At 36.5% G+C, this 22,933-nt stretch overlaps 1 protein-coding gene across 1 annotated transcript in view; it reads right to left on the reverse strand.

Annotated features, from left to right (window-relative positions):
- Positions 1-22,933, reverse strand: part of GPC3 (glypican 3) — a 402,701-nt gene that overhangs the window by 135,059 nt on the left and 244,709 nt on the right. The window contains exon 4 of the mRNA XM_081277492.1: positions 5,366-5,499. Coding sequence (XP_081133618.1) covers positions 5,366-5,499 — 134 coding nt within the window. The remainder of the gene's footprint in view (positions 1-5,365; positions 5,500-22,933) is intronic.

A 22,933-nucleotide genomic window follows, 5' to 3' on the forward strand; every position in this document is an offset into this window, starting at 1 on the left:
TTCTTCTACATGTGCATCTTGTTTGACTCTCACTGTTTTAAATTTGATGACAGATATTTTCAATAGTTATCCCTTAAAGGAACCCCAAGTGCCATATATAGACCACCCGTTGAGTATAAAATCGCCTTTAAATTGAACTAAGCTATTTCTAAGATTAGTTGTGTGTTGCAAACTACCCAGTTGGGGGCAGACAAAACAAACAGATGACTTCTGAATGCTACCAAAGGAATTCTGCATTTCTTTGTGTGTTGTTATTTTAATAAGGCAAAGGGCTTTTCAAGTCATAATCAGATTCAGACAGCTCCCTCACAACCTCAACAGATTGAATGCTGCAATAGGGTTCCTTTAGAATGATCATATTTTTAACTACTGAGGATGGAGCTTGGGCATGGGTGTGGGGAGTGCTAGAGGCACGCATATATTTTTCTGGACAGTATGAAATGCTGTGCAGAACACACTGAGAAATTTATAGAGGTACTAACACTCTGCCAAAACAAACACTTCTGATAACATCAGATTGTGTGTGGGGGGGAAGCGCATTTAGCAAGAGATCATCTTAATCCCCACTCCTTTCCTCTAAGAAAGTTTACGATTATTTGAAGGAGTTGAATGAAATCAGACATGCTGCTGTTGTTTTGTTCAATCCTTCTGTTAGAAAATTCAGAAAGAAAGGCTCCATATCAGACTCTAAGGCTTCATCTAGCAAAAAAAAAAAAAAGAAAGAAAAGATGGGAACATCATGAGGCAGGTTCATTCTCCCAATACCCAAAGGAGCCCTGTCTAACTGCCACTTACTCAAGTCTATAGATTTTGTTGATTTCTCTTTTATTTTATTTGAGGTTAGCTACAAGTTCAAAAATGACTCTAAAAACAATGTCATACCTGGTTGACCAGACAATTTTTCCTTTCCCTGGAAGACCAACAGCCTGGTATGGTGAATGAGACAGAAACCATGACAGAAGCCATGGCAGCAGGACCTTGATATACCTCTGGATCAACAGGACAATTTCTGTTTTTAAATTTTATTTATTCTAATTTTTAATTATACATAAAATTGTACATACTGAACAGGGCAGTTTCAATATAGAACTAGATTGGTATGTTTACTTTGAAAAAGCTCCACATGTGGTTTTGTTACAAATTCATATACCACTTCCTTCATAAAGCCTCAACTCTAATTTCCCTGGGCAGACGTCCTGTCTTTCCATGTAGCTTGCCTCTGTACTCTGGAATTCTTTGGCTTTAGTTCTCATAACACTATCTTTGGAATTGTTTGCATTTAAAGTCTATTTCCCCATTAGACTGAGCTGAAGAACAGGGACTATTTATTGGTATTTTCACTACCCAGTATATATTATTCCACTAAAAAGTTTTAAATAAATTCCTGTTGAACTGAATATATAGATATAGATATATGGTATGTATCATATATCTGTAAGTATATGATACCTCATATACTATGATAAGATATATCATATATATGGTATGTATCATATATCTATAACTACATATACACATGTATATGTATGTATTCACTTCAGTTAAATACAGAAGGGGTTTTCATTATTTAAAAGTTAATGTCTTACATGGACTGAGGTTAATTCCTTAGGAGCTTCAGTGGTTCAGGCCAAGAGTGAAGGCAATGGAAAACAATGAACAAAGGACAAGCAGAAGGTAAAGAGGGTCTTGATATATGGCCTAATTCTGTCATTCCAGAGTGACAAAAATGTCCCAAAGAACCCCTAAGTGGCTGAAAAAAAATGATTCTCAAATATCGTGGTGTTAGGAGGCTGGTCCATAAATTTCTTGGTACGCCTCTCTTCAAGAAGTGGAGCTTGATTTCCCTCCTCTTAAATATGTATTAATACTTGTTTCGAACAAATCTGTCAGAATTAATGGTGTGTCACTTCTAATACTAGGTCATTAAAGATGATACAGCTTCCTCTTTGCTTTCTTCCATGGATCACTTATTGTGGGGAAGCCAATTGCCATGTTGTTTCAGAGGTCTACCTAGCGAGGAACTCAGGCCTCCTTCCAACAAGCAGCACTAACTTGCCAAACCTCTAAGTGAGCCATTTTGACTCTAGCCTTAGTCAAATCGTAGCTCTAGGCTGGGGGTATAGATCTGGGTTTCATTCCCAGAACCAAAAACAAACAAACAAAACCCAAACCACACTGCAACCCCAGGCAACATCTTGACTGAAAATTCCTTAGAGACTTTGAGAACCACCTACTTAACCATTTCAATATTTCTGATGGACATAAACTGTAACATAATAATTATAGTTGTTTTTGGTAATTCATTATGTAGTAATAAGACTATTATAATTCCTTTACAATCTTAAAAATAATTGAAGAACTTCAAAAGTTTTAGTTTATATATTATATATTTAATAATATTTACTATTTTAGAAATTAAAACTCAGAAAAAATTAAGACCTATTATTAATTTAAAATTAGCCATCAGGGCTGGGGATGTGGCTCAAGCGGTAGCGCGCTCGCCTGGCATGCGTGCGGCCCGGGTTCGATCCTCAGCACCACATACCAACAAAGATGTTGTGTCCGCCGAGAACTAAAAAATAAATATTAAGAAATTCTCTCTCTCTCTCTCTCTCTCACTCTCTTTAAAAAAAATAAATAAATAAATAAAATTAGCCATCATATATTCAAAATGTGTAAATATAAATAACATTTTGTTAATAAATTAATGACAAAAGTAACATTTGTTTCTTTTTGCAAGATATCTTTACTGTCTGACTTGTTAGAATACAGGTAGCGTCTCCTACTGACTTCTGTATTTAATCTGTTGCAATTTTGTTTTGGTTGAAATATATAAACAAGACTTACTTAAACTGAAAAGTTTTTTCTCAGCAAGAGAAACAATAAGAGAGGTAAATCGGGAGCCTACATCCTGGGAACAAATTTTTACTCCTCACACTTCAGACAGAGCCCTAATATCCAGAATATACAAAGAACTCAAAAAATTAAACAATAAGAAAACAAATAACCCAATCAACAAACGGGCCAAGGACCTGAACAGACACTTCTCAGAGGAGGACATACAATCAATCAACAAGTACATGAAAAAATGCTCACCATCTCTAGCAGTCAGAGAAATGCAAATCAAAACCACCCTAAGATACCATCTCACTCCAGTAAGATTGGCAGCCACTATGAAGTCAAACAACAACAAGTGCTGGTGAGGATGTGGGGAAAAGGGTACTCTTATACATTGCTAGTGGGACTGCAAACTGGTGCGGCCAATTTGGAAAGCAGTTTGGAGATTCCTGGGAAAGCTGGGAATGGAACCACCATTTGACCCTGCTATTGCCCTTCTCGGACTATTCCCTGAAGACCTTAAAAGAGCATACTACAGGGATACTGCCACATCGATGTTCATAGCAGCACAATTCACAATTGCTAGACTGTGGAACCAACCCAGATGCCCTTCAATAGATGAATGGATAAAAAAATGTGGCATTTATACACCATGGAGTATTACGCAGCACTAAAAAATGACAAATCATGGAATTTGCAGGGAAATGGATGGCACTAGAGCAGATTATGCTTAGTGAAGCTAGCCAATCCCTAAAAAACAAATACCAAATGTCTTCTTTGATATAATGAGAGCAACTAAGAACAGAGCAGGGAGGAAGAGCAGGAAGAAAAGATTAACATTAAACAGAGACATGAGGTGGGAGGGAAAGGGAGAGAAAAGGGAAATTGCATGGAAATGGAGAGAGAACCTCATTGTTATACAAAATTACATATAAGAGGTTGTGAGGGGAATGGGAAAATAAACAAGGAGAGAAATGAATTACAGTAGATGGGGTAGAGAGAGAAGATGGGAGGGGAGGGGAGGGAGGATATTAGAAGATAGGAAAGGTAGCAGAATACAACAATTACTAATAGGGCATTATGTAAAATTGTGGATGTGTAACCGATGTGATTCTGCAATCTGTATATGGGGTAAAATTGGGAGTTCATAACCCACTTCAATCTAATGTATGAAATATGATATGTCAAGAGCTTTGTAATGTTTTGAACAACCAATTAAAAAAAGAAAAAAAAGAAATATATAAACAAACTCTAGCTCCACTCAGATATACAGTTACCAAAGGAAGATCTCACAGAAACTTACTGACACCCCAAAAGGTCTCTGTGACTCCCAGAGGTTCTTGAATTGCACTTTAACTAGGCTGCTATAAGGAAACTAGAAATCTATTAAATTGGAAGTCAGCAAGAGAAAAGAAAATGGAACATTTTGCATTATTTCCTTGGGGCACACATGCTCTCTCAAGCTACATTACGCCTTCTCTTATTCTAAACTGAACCATATAAGGCTCAGAATTACTATTTCAAAACTTCCTATAGTAAATCAAGAGGAATTAAATAACTTACACCAAATCTGATATATTACTTATTTCATCTCTTAATTTTTTTTTGGTACTGGGGATTGAACCCAGGGGTATTTAATCACTAAGCCACATCCCTAGCCCTTTTTATTTTTTTGAGACAGGGTGTCATTGAGTTGCTTAGAGCTTCGCTAAATTGTTGAGGTTGACTTTGTACTTGTGATCCTCCTGCCTCAACCTCCTGAGCTGCTGGGATTACAGGCATGTGCTATTACTCCAGACTTAATTTTCCATCTATAGGCCAAGTCCCTCAAAATCAACAGGAAGAAGAGCTCATGCCATCAATTTTTGAACCAGTGACAGAGTTAGCTTTTTGGGTATGGAAATTCTCAGTTGTGATGTGCTTCCCATCTAATTTCCACCCCTCAAGTATAACCAAGGAATTAGAACAGGGTTGGAGGGAAGCTAGATGGGCTGAGTGAAAGTAAAAGGAATAAGAAGTCATATTTTGTCCCTTGACTGTTGTTTCAAGAAATATAAACTAGATCCTTCCTTTTATTGCTTTAAAAAGAGTATATAAAGTGTGCAGTATATGCATGTGTGTGTATGTGTATACATGAGTGGGTCTTGTCAGTGTCTTTCTGATAAACTTAATCCTGCTTCACTGTTAATAATGGGAAGACTCACAAATCAAGCCATGAAACGGTAGTACCTGATTGTATGTACAAAATATTGTTTACTCAATAAAGGATCTTGAATAGGGAAGTTCATTCCAGTCTGTGTTGCTATTCTAGTTATTTACATATGGAAAGTTTACATTTAAATATGACTCAGATATAATAAAATATCTTTTTTCTTTAACATTAACAGATAATGGAATTTAATTAAGCACTCCACACAGAAGAACTAAATAACATGTATTTACAAAACTTCACTCCAGTGGTTTTTGACCTTAAACACAATTGCTAATTGTATGCTGAAACACAGAAAAAAAAAAAAAAACACCTCACCTTCTTCGGCTGGACAAGGTTTCTTCATGTTCTACACGAGCAACTTTTAACACTTTCTTGTCAATAAACAGATCTTCAGGATAATAAGCAGATCTATACTGGCGTTGTTGAGAATGGGCACATAACTTGCCAATCTGAAAAAAGAAATGCAATATAATTATATGATACTTTCACAAAAATCATAGTAGAAACAAATTCTGAAATGCATTTCAATTTCCTCCCTGAATTTCCCTTCTTTTCTTTTTGTACTGGGGTTTGAACCCAGGGGTGCTTTGACACTGAGCCACATCCCCAGCCTGTTTTACATTTTATTTTGAGACAGGGTCTTACTAAGTATTTAGGGCCTCACTAAGTTGCTGAGGCTGGCCTTGAACTTGTGATAGTCCTGCCTCAACCTCCCACCTGGCTGGGATCACAGGTGTACACCACAGCTGGCCCACTTTCCTTGTAAAGAACAGAACACAGTTATTACCAGAGTTTAAAAAAAAAGTGATAAGGTTTGAAGACAAGAAATCATTGATTGAAAAGACAGCAAAAGGCTAGTGGGGAAGGGAACTCATTCTAAACACACAGCTTACTCAGAGATTTCCTAAGATGATAAATAAATTTTTAACTTGAGAAGACCCTTTACACAGGCTTCATGCTATTGATACCTTTTAATGGCACTTGGTGTTTATATTTATGAATAAGTTCAGAAAAGAGAACTGCAAAATTGAGGAAGAACTGCTATTGGAGATTGGGGCGTGAGAAGTGTTGAGTAGCCTATTAATAAAAGAGAAGCCTTCCATGCACAGAGTGCTCCTGATTCTAATGAACATTTCATTATAAGAATCAAGCTAAGGGAGTCTGAAAACTGTCAGTGTAGTTACTCATCTGACTTTCCTAAAAATGCCCAAGGAAAGACAGCAAGTCAACGAGTGAACAGTCAGTGTCATCAGCTGTGAATCATATGTCATTGTGTGAGCCCAGGATTGAGAGTATTAAAGAGCATAGGTGCTCAAGGCAGCCAGACAGTCTGCCTGCCTGCCTTCTTTCTTTTTCTCCTCCCCCTTTTCACTTTCTCTTTCATGCCCTTATAATTCTTTTCATTCATTCATTCATTCATTCATTCATTCATTCATTCAAAAATACTCATTGGATATCTCCTTCTAAAACATCCCTCTTTTATACTCATGTAGCAAAAACATTTTGTCTTAAATGGCTTTAACTCTTTTACTTAGCTCCATTCTAATTGGTTTCTTTGGTTAAATTATTTGCAGATTTGTCATTTTTTCACTTTTAGGCAAAAGCTTAAATGAAATTCCATATGAAGAATCATAAATATTGGCAGAAACACTGGTGCACACCTCTAATTCCAGCAACTTGAGAGGCCAACACAGGGATTGTGAGTTGGAGGCCAATTAGGGCAACTTATTGAAAAACTGTCACAAAATAAAAAATAAAAAAAAGGTTGAGAATGTGGCTCAGTGATTAAAAAAAAAAAATCCCTAGGTTCAATCCTTTACCAAAGAAAGAAAGAAATGACTATTAAATTTCTTACATGTCTCACTTCTGCCAGACACTATGTTAAATATTACCATCCACATTTTATTTTGTTTACTTTCCTTGTGGTATTAGAGATTGAATCCACAGGTACTCTACCATTCAGGTATGCCCCCAGTCCTGTTTATTTTTTATATTGAGACAAGGATCTTGCTAAGTTGCCCAGGCTGGCCTACAACTTGCAATTGTCCTGCCTCAGCCTTCTGAATAGCTGTGATTTAAAAATGTGCCAGAATGCTCAGATACCATCCCCATTTTATAGATTAGGAGATTGAGTCTCAAGGAAGCTTAGACTTTCCTGAGACAAGTGCGCAGTGAATCCTCTTGCCTGACTTTGAACCCATTTTTTCTGACTGCAAATCTCATGCAACAATACTTCCCTAGGATATGATACTTGATTTCTACTTATATTCTGTTTTGAAAAAAAGTCATAGGCCTCGAAAACATAGCTAGTCAACATTGCCAAGGTTAACATATAGATTATAAACTTCAAGAAAAACACTAGAAAAACAAGGGTTCTATCTTCATCACTTCTGTACCTTCACAAAATTCAGACCAGATTTGGTACATGATTAGGTACATGAGGTGAATTAACTGAAGTGAAGTGAAGGAACCTTTTATTATCAGGTCTAGTATACCACTCTACTGATAAGCTATGACTCTTTGTGGTAATCCTGGATTCTAGATTTTTCAGGTTGGCCCTGATAGCATTTATTAAATTATATATGTCTATATGTAAAGGCATAAATGGCTTTCAGTTTACAGAGCTTTTGAAGGTTTTCCACAAAAAATATATTTCCCATACTTTTTTTCTGCAATTCTAGGGCTGAAACCCAGGGCTTTGCACTTTCCCAGTAAGCACTGTACTACCAAACTATGCCCTCAGCCCCTAAATGTATTCTCTTTTGTGTGTCTGTGGTACTGGGTTCAAACCCAGGGCTGTGCACATGATAGGGACGAACTGTCCTACTCACCTACTTTCCCAACCCCTTAAATAGTTGAATTAGGAAAAAAAATTATCTAGAATCAACAGTAGAATCACCTCCATTTATGAAACACAGCATCTATCATTTGACATTCCTATTACCTATTCTCAATATTTTATTCTAATGGAACAAAACAAAAGTTGCAGACACTTAAAATATTCCATCTGGTTTTGGAATGTATGATATTGAAATTTTCTCATGTGTTTATGTAATGCTGTTTGACTTGGGCTAATACTAACTTCAAATAAAGTATCTGCATTCTCTGAATATGCCCTAATGGGGAGGAGTCTGGTAGGTTGCTTTAGGCCAAGGGCTGCCCAGGTGGACTGGGGAGTTAAATTGCAATCACTTCCAAAGCATATAACACAGATACAAATAGCTGAAGGCAGACTGTGCATTATAACTATATGTCTATAGATATATACATATTTACTTTGTTAAGCCACAGGTGAAATTTCATAGAACAAAACCCTTCATTTTGTTTCCTAAATATCTATTTATTATTCTGTGAACATACATCAATGTGAGAGTCTATTTCACCAGGATCAAAGTATTCTTAGAACATTCAGGTGCATGGGACACATTCTCTTGACCTACACCTGTTCCAAATCCAGCACCAAAATAAAATCTTTCACACATCTTTCACAGTAACTTGTCTACTTACACCCCACAGCTGTGAACTCTCCCTATGTATTGAAAGCCAGCCCTTTGTATAGTGAATACTAATTGGGCCACAGCAAGACTTTAAAGTATTTGCCCCCTACCCCACCCCAACCTACTGGAAAAGGGTGCAGCTGAGGAAGAGGTAGGAAGGTTAAGAATAAATGAGAATGTAGCGAGTCTGTAGTCTGACCTTTCTTCGCAAGCCACCCAATGTGGCATTAGCAAGCAGACTTCCCAAAGCTCTGTGTGGGGTAAGGGGCAAACAATGGTGTCCTGCCAATCCCCCCACTCCCCCATCTGAAATATGCCACATCTTATCAAACAGGCTGTATTTTCTTCCACAAATCTACCATGAAGCAAATTCTTCTCATATACAAAGCATTTGTCAAATCTATGCCCCCCTCCTTTGAGCCCTTCTCCCCACATCTTTCACCTCCACACTGTGTGAGCTGGAGGTGAATAGTATGAGCTTATATTGAGAAGCAGACACTAAAAAAAAGAACATAATTTACAAAGAGATGCAGCATTCATGTTGACAAAGTCCTTTCAACTTCGCACTTGAGAAACATCAGGCTGGGAGAACTGGGTCTTATTCTTCAGCTGCAAAAGAAGCCAGCCTCCCAAGTGGCATTTTAGAAATCAGTAGCCTGTCCAGGAGTTTTAGGCTCTTAAATAGTAAGTGAAATCCAATTTCCTTTTACTAACTAATGTACCTAGTCAAGAATGCTGCTACCTTTACATTTGGTTAGTTGCAGTGAATTTATTGGACAGGTGAGTATGTCTATCAGAAGACCTGGAATAAATTACCTTTTGTTTTCCATGAACCATGATTCCTAACAATACCTTTATTTATGACCCAGAACCTGTGGCAGGAAAAGCAATAGTGCTTTGAACTGTTACAAGTCCTGAAATTTAAGAAGGCAGGATCTCTGACCTTAACCTAGCCAGCAAGTCACTCTGAAAATCTTAGCACCACCCTTTCCCATCAGAATCCAGAGGCATTATCTTTATGCATACAGGAATCAAACATACTGGGGCCCAGTAAGGTATAGTGAAGAGCTCAGTAGGCTGGGCATCAGTAGACCTAGCCTACAATCCCATTTCATCATTTTCTCTTTTAAATTGTTGCATAACAATTGCACCTATTCATGGGATACTGTGTGATATGTCAACACATATTTACAACCTGCAATTATCAAATCAGGGTAATTACATATCCATCACCTCCAACATTTATCATCCCTTTGTGGTGTAAATATTCAAAATCTTTTCTGTCTATTTTTCCAATATATAATAAATTATTGCTAACTATAGTCACCCTACTGTGCTATAGAACACTAGAACCTATTCCTCCTGCCCTAACTATATTTTTTGTACCTGTTAACCACCCTTTCCCTATCTCCCCAGCCTGTCCTCAATCCTTCCGGGGCTATGATAATCACCATTCATTCTACTCTTCTATGACAACAACTATTTTAGCTTTTGCCTGAGGGACAGCATGCAGTATTTGTCTTTACCTGCCGGCTCATTTCAGTAAGCACAATGCTCTGCCACTCAGCTACAGCCCCAGCCCCGAAGCTTGGTCTTTTTATGCTAAGTGTGACAAAGAAGTAGACAGTAGTGAAGTGAAATTGGACAAAAGTGCTATAATCTGATGAAAATATACTAGGTGAAGAAAGCAAGTTTTTCTTATTCAGATTCCTCTCTATCTTCATGTCTTTGGAAATTAGTACATTCTTCTTCTTCATTTACATAATATTTGCCTCTTGGATGAGTGTCTGATGCTCTACTTCAGGTAAGAGTCTGCTAGATTTTGTCTTGTCAGGTGAAGGTAAGAGTAACCTTCCTGCTTCTGCTGTTTTCTCAAGGGCCAAGGTGCCATATTTTGGGGTGATGTGTCCTGAACTCCATGCAAAGCTTTTGGTTTGTCATAATTTACACCTGCACGCCATAACTGCTATGTTTATGGCCCAATGGTTAAAAATCTAACACTTATTCTTAGTTCCCCATTCACTGCACAGTCTGAGAATTCTCAACAAACAAAAACCTCAGACCTGCTCTTTCACTCTGGCTGAGTGAGCAGAGAAAGAGCCTGTGTTGTGAGCTTTTCAAACTCTTTTGAAACATAACATTTTATTCCAGCCTTGTGCTTCACAAATAACTTCGACATCCATTCTTCATTCCTTCCAGTGAATTCTACAACAATCCTCTGAGTATATTGAGCAGGTTTTATTAACCCCACTTTGGAGATAAAGAAAACAGGTTCATAACTATTGAGGAACTTAAAGCAAGGTCATAGTGCTAGGAAATGACAGAACTGAGACTTTCTGATTCCAAAAGTTATGATGATGATGATGATGATTTGTTTCTGATGCCTCATTCTGTGCCATCCTCTGTGTCTGTGAACAGCATAGACTTTGGGACATCCCAGTACTGGGTGTGGTCCAGATCTGAAATCTGGTGGACATTCAATTTATAATCAGAGAGTGGTGATGAATGATGAAAAATACAAAAACATACTAAAAGAAAGTCTTAAGTTATTCAAGACAAACAGAAAAATGACATCTGATTTTAACTTGGGTTTCTGGCAGTATTTCTAATAGGGTTAAGTCAATAGTGGAGTGATTTAAATTTCTTAGTCTGCCAAGTAGGAGTCAATTAGCAGCCATACCAAAGCACTAGATATCAGGCTTTATGGGAGAGGTGGCTCCCAAGAAGGATCCCTCTGCTGCTTGCTGTCTGCAGAATGTCCCTGGACCCTTGTTCTTTTTTTTTTGTTTTGTTTTGTTTTGTTTATTTTTATTTTTTATTGGTTGTTCAAAACATTACAAAGCTCTTGACATATCATATTTCATACATTAGATTGAAGTGGGTTATGAACCCCCAATTTTACCCCAAATGCAGATTGCAGAATCACGTCGGTTACACATCCACATTTTTACATAATGTCCTATTAGTAATTGTTGTATTCTGCTGCCTTTCCTATCCCCTACTATCCCCCTCCCCTTCCCTCTCATTTTCCCTCTCTACCCCATCTGCTGTTGTTTAATTCTCTCCCTTGTTTTTTTCCCCCCTTTCCCCTCACAAACTCTTATATGTAATTTTGTGTAACAATGAGGGTCTCCTTCCATTTCCATACAGTTTCCCTTCTCTCTCCCTTTCTCCCACCCCACTCATCTCTGTTTAATGTTAATCTTTTCCTCATGCTCTTCTTCCCTGTTCTGATCTTAGTTGCTCTCTTTATATCAAAGAAGGCATTTGGCATTTGTTTTATAGGGATTGGCTAGCTTCACTTAGCATTATCTGCTCTAATGCCATCCATTTCCCTGCAAAATCCATGATTTTGTCGTTTTTTAGTGCTGCGTAATACTCCATTGTGTATAAATGCCACAGTTTTTAAATCCATTCATCTATTGAAGGGCATCTAGGTTGATTCCAAAATCTAGCTATTGTGAATTGTGATGCTATGATCATTGATGTGGCAGTATCCCTATAGTATGCTCTTTTAAGGTCCTCAGGGAATAGTCCGAGAAGGGCAATAGCTGGGTCAAATGGTGGTTCCATTCCCAGCTTTCCTAGGAATCTCCATACTGCTTTCCATATTGGCCGCACCAATTTGCAGTCCCACCAGCAATGTACAAGTGCACCCTTTTCCCCACATCCTCACCAGCACTTATTGTTACTTGACTTCATAATGGCTGCCAATCTTACTGGAGTGAGATGGTATCTTAGGGTGGTTTTGATTTGCATTTCTCTGACTGCTAGAGATGGTGAGCATTTTTTCATATACTTATTGATTGATTGTATGTCTTCCTGTGAGAAGTGTCTGTTCAGGTCCTTGGCCCATTTGTTGATTGGGTTGTTTGTTATCTTATTGTTTAATTTTTTGAGTTCTTTGTATATTCTGGATATTAGGGCTGTATCTGAAGTGTGAGGAGTAAAAATTTGTTCCCAGGATGTAGGTTCCCTGTTTACCTCTCTTATTGTTTCTCTTGCTGAGAAAAAAACTTTTTAGTTTAAGTAAGTCCCATTTGTTTATTCTTGTATATAACTCTTGGGCTATGGGCGTCCTATTAAGGAATTTGGAGCCCAACCCCACAATATGTAGATCAGAGCCAACTTTTTCTTCTATCAGGTGCAGAGTCTCTGATTTGATATCTAGCTCCTTGATCCATTTTGAATTAACTTTTGTGCATGGCGAGAGAAAGGGGTTCAGCTTCATTTTGTTGCATATGGATTTCCAGTTTTCCCAGCACCATTTGTTGAAGATGCTATCCTTTCTCCATTGCATGCTTTTAGCGCCTTTATCAAATATAAAAAAGTTGTAATTTTGTGGATTGGTCTCTGTGTCCTCTATTCTGTACCATTGGTCCACCTGCCTGTTTTGGTACCAGTACCATGCTGTTTTTGTCACTATTGCTCTGTAATATAGTTTGAAATCTGGTATCGCTATGCCACCTGATTCACACTTCCTGCTTAGAATTGCTTTTGCTATTCTGGGTCTTTTGTTTTTCCATATGAATTTCATGATTGCTTTATCTATTTCTACAAGAAATGCCGTTGGGATTTTGATTGGCATTGCGTTGAACCTGTAGAGAACTTTGGGTAATATTGCCATTTTGATGATGTTGGTTCTGCCTATCCATGAACAGGGTACATTTTTCCATCTTCTAAGATCTTCTTCTATCTCTCTCTTTAGGGTTCTGTAGTTTTCACTGTATAAATCTTTCACCTCTTTTGTTAGGTTGATTCCCAAGTATTTTATTTTTTTTTGAGGATATTGTGAATGGGGTGGTTTTCCTCATTTCCATTTCAGAAGTTTTGTTGCTGATATACAGGAATGCCTTTCCTGCCACTTTGCTGAATTCATTTCTTAGTTCTAGTAGTTTCTTTGTAGACCCTTTTGGGTCTTCTAGGTATAGGATCATATCGTCCGCAAATAGTGATAATTTAAGTTTTTCTTTTCGTATTTTTATGCCTTTAATTTCTTTTGTCTGTCTAATTTCTCTGGCTAGTATCTCAAGGACTAAATTAAATAGAAGTGGTGAGAGAGGGCATCCCTGTCTTGTTCCAGATTTTAGCGGGAATGCCTTCAGTTTTTCTCCATTTAGAATGATGCTAGCCTGAGGCTTAGCATAGATAGCTTTTACAATGTTGAGGTAAGTTCCTGTTATCCCCAGTTTTTCTAGTGTTTTGAACATAAAAGGATGCTGTACTTTGTCGAATGCTTTTTCTGCATCTATCGAGATGATCATATGGTTCTTATCTTTAAGTCTATTGATGTGGTGAATAATATTTATTGATTTCTGTATATTGAACCAATCTTGCATCCCAGGGATGAATCCTACTTGATCATGGTGCACAATTTTTTTGATATGCTTTTGTATTTGATTTGCCAGGATTTTATTGAGGATTTTTGCATCTAGGTTCATTAGAGATATTGGTCTGTAGTTTTCTTTCTTTGAAGTGTCTTTGTCTGGTTTTGGGATCAGGGTGATGTTGGCCTCATAGAATGAATTTGGAAGAGCTCCTTCTTTTTCTATTTCTTGAAATAGCTTGAAAAGTATTGGTATTAATTCTTCTTTGAAGGTTTTGTAAAACTCCGCTGTATACCCATCCGGTCCAGGGCTTTTCTTGGTTGGTAGTCTTTTGATGGCTTCTTCTATTTCTTCCTTTGTTGTTGGTCTGTTTAAATTGTGTGTGTCTTCCTGACTCAATCTGGGCAGCTCATATGACTTAAGAAATTTATCGATGTCTTCACTGTCTTCTATTTTATTAGAATATAGGGTTTCAAAATACTTTCTAATTATCTTCTGTATTTCTGTAGTGTCTGTTGTGATATTGCCTTTTTCATCCAGTATGTTAGTAATTTGGGTTTTCTTTCTTCTTCTCTTCAGTAGCATGGCTAAGGGTCTGTCGATCTTATTTATTCTTTCAAAGAACCAACTTTTAGTTTTATCAATTTTTTCAATGGTTTTTTTTTGTTTCGATTTCATTGATTTCCGCTCTGATTTTAATTATTTTTTGTCTTCTGCTATATTTGCTGTTGTTTTGCTCTTCCTTTTCTAGGGTTTTGAGATGTAGTGTGAGTTCGTTTATTTGTTGGTTTTTTCTTTTTTTGAGGAATGAACTCTAGGAAATGAGTTTCCCTCTTAAAAGACCCTTGTTCTTGAATTCAGATTCTCGGGTCAGCTACAATATCTTTAATTCCAATAATTAAACTCAGGTCTAGCCTGATGTCTGAGCTAACTGTATCCATTTATAGTTTCCTCCAAAAAGGAGATTCCAGGTTAATATTATGGCTACAAAAATGCAAAATATTCGAGAATTTAGCAGTAATTGTTTAAAACAGTAGAAAATTGGAGGAGGGTGTTGTTAACTACATTAATGTTCTTCTCTGGCTCTCTCCCACTCTTAACTTACTCTAAGGGATCTATTTTACTTTGCATGAATGGCATGCTTTACATTTTTCTTTCCCAATAAATAAGCAATGTTGGGCTCATACACGAGGCTGGGGTTGTGGCTCAATGGTAGAGCGCTTGCCTAGCACATGTGAGACACTGGGTTCAATCCTCAGTACCACATAAAAATAAATAAAGGTATTGTGTCCATCTGCAACTAAAAATATTTTAAAAATATGTACTGTAACAACTTTCCTAAATACATATATGAAAATATTACAGTGAATTCCACCATCATGTACATCCACAGGAATGTGGTCCTAATTAGAACAAGATATATTCCATGTTTGTATAATTATATCAAAATGAATTATACTGTAATGTATAACTTAAAAGGACCAATAAAAAAGAAATATGTAAAAGTCATGCATGGGTGTCGTGTAACTAAGTCTGTGTCTTTTAACTTAAATGAGTCATAACAAAAAGGAGGAAGAGGAGGGAGATATGAGAAGATAGAAAAGGAGAGGGAGAAGCAGAAGCAGAAACAGAGAATTTCTCTTTAGTGAGTCTATGGCATTGGAAAGCCATGGCCTCAAGATGCTGCCCTCAGAAGTCTAACAGTGTTTGAAGGGGAATGTCCTGCTGACTTGTACTGGGTGACTGGAGATCCGCACGGCTTCTTTCTCAGGAGCTTAAACTGAGACCATCAAGACTCTAAGAGCATTGGGAATGAGGACACATACCTGTAATCCCAGTGGCTCAGGAGGCTGAGGCAGGAAGATCATGAGTTCAAAGCCAGCCTCAGCAACTTAGTGAGGTGCTAAGCAACTCAACGAGACCCTGTATCTAAATAAAACACAAAAAAGGGCTAGGGATGTGGCTCAGTGGTTAAGTGCCCCTGAGTTCAATCCCCAGTACCGGGGAAAAAAAAAATAGACTCTAAGACCTATTGAAGTCTTTTTCAGTTTTTTAAAAATGCTTTTTAAAAGTTTTTTTCTAGTTGTAGATGGACAGAATGTCTTTATTTTATTTGCTTATTTTTAAATAGTGCTGAGGATCAAACCTAGTGCCTCACACAGGCTAGGCAAGTGCTCTACCACTGAGTCACAACCCCCAGCCCTTTTTCAGTTTTATTTAATTATGGAATAACTTTTCTTTGAGATCCCAACTGATTACTGTGGTTCCAAACAGTGTTTTCTTAGAAATGTTGGAAAATACTTGTATAAATTTAGTCTTGGATCATCTATGGACTCCTCAGAACCCTGAAGAACTGAAAGTAAAACTTACTTTAGGGTTATGTAATTTAAATATCAACTCTGACCTCATAGCTGGCTTTGGATGAATATTGCCTGTGACATCTTTTGGAATACGTTGAACTCAGAGAGGGAGTTATAAAGGTTTCCCATTTAAAAAAAAAATAATGAACTTCATTCCCTTGAATCATCTATTATACTTCTGTACAAGTCTGTTTAATTAAATCTTAAAAGTTTTAAAACAAAATATACATTGAAATTATGTGATATACAACATAAACTTTTTAATAGTAGTAACCATGCTCATTTAACAATTCTACAGGTATAATAAAAATGCTAATATATGTTAATGTTTAGTCTGTGGTTAATGTTTTGTCTTGTTAATTTCCCCAGGGCTTTTATTACTGATTTAAATCTGCCACACTACTCAACTGATTGCACTGCTTACACAAACTGCATAGAAGTAGCTGAAATGAATACTGATTAACAGAAATGAACAAACATTTGGCTAAGCAAACCATTCTTATTATATGCTTGTAATCATTACATACATTTTCTTACAATGCGATGAGCATGGAAGGCATTTTCCATTCATTTTTCCTACAGAAAATATGCATATGAGCATTAAATTAATTTATAACCTTGTACTTCAGGAAGCACATCATTATTAATTAACTATTGATTGATCTGGATATAGAGCACAGAAGATTATGAACAGACCTGGTGACAACATAAGCTTTTTTTTTTTCACCCCACAGACAGTTTGCTGGGACTCATTATTAATTGTTTGACCATTAATATAAAAACTCACTAATCATCTATAATGTATTATGAATCAAGCTATTTTAAGAAATTGAGTGTCATTATTTGACCATTCCATATAAGTCAGTTCTGGACAATGGAATCTAAAGAAAGAACCGGTCCTGCAGATCCGTTTCCTGGTATATTAAAATACATTTCCATATTAATTAGCGAAAAGAGGACACAATTTGGAACCTGGGTTCCAGTCACAGCTCTTCCTCTTTTCCTTTTATTAACTTTAGACAAGTCATTTAATTCCTTGAAACTACACTTCCTAATCTGTAAAATGGAAATAAAAACAATGCCAGCCATACCTGGCTGTAGTATGAAGGTCAAATAAAACAATGGTTTAAAGTGTAACATCCTTCCCATTCATACAGAATCCATCTACTTTTATAGTCTCTATAAAAGGAGACTACTCACATTCTGCAGCCTGCAGAATGTGCCAGATTCCTGGCTTAGTTGCTCAGGCATATAAGTAGCTATAGGTAATAATATTTAAAGGAGTTATTTACTTGGGGATTTTTGGAAACAGTAAAATTTGATGCAGGTGGGTCTGCATTCTGAAAGGACACTATATAGGTTTTGCCCATGTTAAGGTCTGTAAACAAGTCAGGATGGCGCCTGGCATTTTGCCAGAGGGAGTGGTTTGTGAAGTAACTCTAGTGAGCTATTAAGTGTGGAGATTCCTTATTAGTTGACTGATGTATCTAGTTTATGTTAATTAAGATAAGCTGTGTGGAATGTAAAACTGCTGACACCTCATCATGAGCCAGAGTAGTGACACCAAATTACAATAGTAGTCATTATAGTTTTACTGCCAAGCACTCACATTTAAAAGAGCCAGTTTCACTTAAGAATTTACTTAAAGAAGTAGTAAAAACTAATTTTAGCAACTCTTGACCCTTAACAACATGTTTTTTTTTAAGTTTTAAGTATGATGAAATGGGAAGTGTACATAAAGTACTTCTACAAATTGAAATATGATGGTCATTGAGAGGAAAAACACATTTGCAATGAGTCACGATACAAACTATATACTTTTTTCATGAAACCTTGTTTTTAGCTGAAATAAAGATTGGCAGACAAAATGTTATTCAAACTTGAGTATTGGCAGGCATTCTCTCATAAATAAACAAAGTTAACCAGTTACTTCAAGGAAAACAACTGACAGTATTTGTAGCCAATGATAAAATTTGCACTTTCAAGCAAAAAAACACAATTTGGGAAAATTTGTATCTTCCACTATAAAGCTTGACTGCTTTCCAATACTTAAAGGGTTTTCTGATGAGAACAGTGGTGATACTCATGAATATAATGTTTTGATGTTGTAAAATGAAGTATGTTCATATTTGGCAGATCTAAATGACTCAGTAACCAATATTTTTCAAATAACTAATACATCATGATACAAAAATCACACAATGGCTAAAGATTCATGCATATTCAAGATAAATTTTAATGTAATGGAAAGTGAAAGGTTAATTGATATTTTATGTGTGCAGCTTCCATTTTGTAAATAATCTTTAAGAAACTCACTTGCCATATTTTTGTACAGTATCAGAGAAAAATATTCTTAATTATCTGGAAGTGGTATAAGCATTGTTTCCTATAGAACTGTATATTCATGAGGCCAAATTTTCCTCAGACAAGATTAAGTGCTGAAGCAGATATGAGAATCCAGCTGTCTACTATTAAATCAGAAATTAAAGAGATTTACAAAAATAAAAAGCAATGTCATACTTTCTACTAAAGCATTTTGTTTGGGAAAACTTTTTTCTTTTTGGAAAAAATATATGTGAACATCGGATGACATTACTATTATTACTATTAATTTTAAATAATTAATTTAGTAAGTCACTAAATAAATATTTTTAAATGCTGTTTAAGTTTCTAATAAAGTAAACAGCAATAGATGTAATTCACATACATTCATCTCTTTTGAGTGCTTAAGAGTTTTTAAGAGTGTGAAAGGGTTTTGATACCATAATCTCTATTCTACACTAACACTGAAAATAATCTGAATAATTTGTAAGTAAATTATAAAGTAAGTGATTTATAAGTAAATAAAACAGTATTTGTGAAAATAATTTATTAATTAATTCATCACCTATGGAGTGCTGGACAGTGTTTTAAATGCCAGAGACACTGCAATGATAATTTCATTGCTCAGTTTGAAATTCTTCGTTGGCTTACCATAGCCCTTAGGGAAAAAATATGTATCTTAACTTCACTTACAAGATCTTCATGTTGTCCCTGTGAAACTACTATTTTCATGTCTTACCCTATTCCTGCCACATTCCTATGCTCAGAATTTTTCTGTCTTCTTCTATAAGGCTATAAGCTTCACAAGAGCAAAAACCAAATCAGTCTTGTTATTGTATTTCTAGGGATTAGCAAGTTTGTCCACTTATTAGGTAATTAATAAATAGTTGATTAATGAAAGAAAAAAGCAGGGTTGGGGGTGTAGCTCAGTGGTGGAATACTTGCCTAGCATGCAATAAAATGCCTTGCAATATGTGCATTAACATACTAATAATAAAACATCAGGAAACAGTTTAGTTTTTAAAAACTGAACTTTTTAGAGCTTTGGAAATTAACAAATATGGATAGCAGTCATTTGAGGAGAAAAATGGTTGAATCTTGGCAAAAGAGTAAGCTTTGTGGCATTTTGACTTTCCTATTCCCACTCCCCATCTCCAGTTCTGTGTCAGTCTTGAAAAGTAACAGACCACAATCATGGCATGGCAGCCACAGGGGAGGACAAAATGGAGATGGAGTTTGTTCAAAGCACCATTCCCAGTGAACTGTCATTATTTGAACTGCGTGGTGACTACCTAAATGACCCTATTGTTGAGCATGTCTTTATTTGTACTGATATGGAGCTCATCTTGTGCAAAAGTCCTTTCCCTAGGGGCATTTGTTGAAATAAATTAGAGGAAATTATTTTACTTTGCTGCTGCCTGAGATGATGGGACAATAGATGGAGAAAATAATAGGCTACCCAAAACGTTTAAAGGAAATTCTGGGGGATGAGATTTTCAGAAGGGTTATAAAAACTTCTTTATGTTCCTGGGGATCTAGTAGGCCACATTCATAGGTCTTCTGTATATTTCCAAAGCTATACCATAGTCATTCTCAAGAAAGATTGGAGAAGGCCCTATGTCCTCACATCTGGCTGATGAAAAGATTCTATGTAAGTAGGCTAAGGTGGAGTTGTTAAAGGAAAATAGAAGAATCATGCCTTGTTGAATAGCGAATATAAGGAAAGATGTAGAAATTATATTTTAAAAGGGGTCAAATAGATATTCTAGAACATATCAACCAAGTACATAACTTTGGTGAAATGGGCAAATTCCTAGAAAGACTCAAGAAGAAACAGAAAGTGAATAGACCTATAAAAAGAGATTGAATTTATCTTTTAAAAAGCCTAGGATCAGATAATTTACTGGTGAATTGTATAAAACATTTAAAGAATTAACATTTGAAGAATCCCTCATAAACTCTTCCAAATAGAAGAGGCAGAACAATTCCCAAATAATTCTGTGGAGCTAGTATTACCCTGATTCCAAAATTAGACAAAGTTAAGAAAACTGTAGACCAATATCATTTATGAGAATAAGCAGAAAACTCTTCAGCAAAATAGTAGCAAGATGAATCCAGTAATATATCTGGACTCCAACATTATACCACATACAAAAAATTACTCAAAGTGGATAAAGACTTAAATTTAATTGACAAGGGTATCTATAAAACTCATAGATGAAAACTTGGGTGTAAATATCTGTAACCTTGAGTTTAGAATTGTTAGACATAGCATTGAAAACACAAGAAACCAAAGGAAAAATCAGATGAATTACACTTCATAAAAATCAAAGCACTTTTGTCCTTCAAAGGACATTATTAAAGCAATAAAAAGATAACCTATAGAATGGGAAATAATATTCTCAGTCATATCTGATAAGGATCTAATATTCTTAATATATAAGGAACTCTTAGCTGGGAGTGGTGATTTGTGCTTGTAATCCTAGCTACCCAGGAGGCTGAGACAGAAGGATCATAAGTTTGATGCTACCATATGCAACTCAGTGTGATCCCATCCTAAAATAAAATTGAAGCAAGGACTTGGGATGTAGTGCAGTAGAAGAATACTTGGCTTGCATGCCCAGGGGCCTGGGTTCAATCCCCAGCATTGAAAAATGATATTGTTATATACATAGATACAGTCTGATGAACCCCTTTATAGTTTGTCACCTGATGCTGATATTTAATTTTACTCCCTTTTTCATAGTTTATTGCTATTTGTGTGTCTGTTCCTACTTATTGTGCATACTTAAGATGACTCTCACTTAAGATATACATGGCATATAAAACCAGGGCTGGCTACCATGCAACATTACATACCATTCTAGCACAATATTCCTAATCCCATACAGTAACGTCCCTGCCTTCCCAATTTATGAAAAGGCTCAAGAGTACAGGATATCACCACATAGCATAGGATGTGTGATTGAGCCAGTTGTGGATCTTATTTTACTCACTGTCAAAAAATTCTTACAGGCTGAGGGAGTACCAGATGGGTTAAAAAGGGAAAACATATTAGAGTACAGCATAACTCATTTTCACACTCTACTCATGCAAATAGTAAAACAAAACAAAATAAAACACTATGATATTCAACCATGAGCCATTCCTAAAATTGTATGGGAAGCAGTGCCCCTGGTAGGCAGCAGCATTGTTCTAAGATTGCTCTGACTATAACTTCAGCCAAACTGATAGCCACAGTCCCTCAAAATGAACACATCATCTCTGACCAATGCCTTGGGTATCTGCTGATTGCCCTGCACTGTAGACAGACCTTTGCTGATTGGTTTTAGCAGAAGTTATAATCAGAATGGCTCTGAAACACTTCTGAGATGAATTTTGAAAAGGACATGATTGAAAGGAGAGAAAAATCAGGTGAATTGAGAAGAGTTGTGACCCCTGAACAGAAATAGCACAGAGACTCATCTTGCACATTTTCCTCAGTGACAGCAGCATTGGACATTGCTGGCAGCCCAGTCCTTGTGGTCTATAGATGCTATTTTCACTCTCTTCACCAATCTCTTCTTTTGATCAGTTTCTTAAATGTCTGTCATGGTTTCTCACACCCAAGACTGAATTCTCTCTTTGCCTATTCTATTAATGAGGCAACAACACTTTGGCACCTTGTGATTTTTTCCCCTTATATGTGCACAGCTCCAGTTGCCCTACAAAACTTCAGGCATCATCTAACAATGGCTTTGTCCTGCTGGCTTGTCCCTCCATGTGTTTAGACTCAGAGACACAATGGATATCAGATATGGTATAGACCGTATGATCACTTAGGGCAATTCCCCCTTTTATAGAGATCTAAGGCCCAGAGAAGGGCGGAGTCTTACACATGTCCTGCCTCAGTTCTACCTTAATTGAATTTCACTCTCAGCAAACAGATTTCAGAAACTCCCCCAAATATAATGGATTCTAAACCCCAACAGAAATCATATCTAGATGATTTTCTGTTTTATATTTGTGTTCCCCTCACCTGCCAATAATGTAAATAATTGAGAAATAGCTGTTCTCTTGCTCAACAGACCTCCAAGAACTGTAAGGCAATCCAAAGGAACTTTGTGAGTACATATGGTAGACATTCTCACAGCTACCACTTTGTTTGAGGATAGCCCTTTATTCCTCACAAAGTACTTGTCCACACATTACATTATCACAGAGAAGTTTAGCAATCAGCTTGGGAAGGAGAATATCATACCTATTTTTACTAACTAAGTTGCCAAGAGGTTAAGTGAAAGCCTAAGGCCACACAACTAGTAAAGAACAAAAGAGGGCCTTGAAACCAGGACCTATAATTCCAAAGTCTAAGATGATTGCTTCAAGTCCCTGCTTGAG

This window comes from Spermophilus citellus, assembly GCF_964194105.1.
Source record: "Spermophilus citellus genome assembly, chromosome: X".
Lineage (NCBI taxonomy): Eukaryota > Metazoa > Chordata > Mammalia > Rodentia > Sciuridae > Spermophilus > Spermophilus citellus.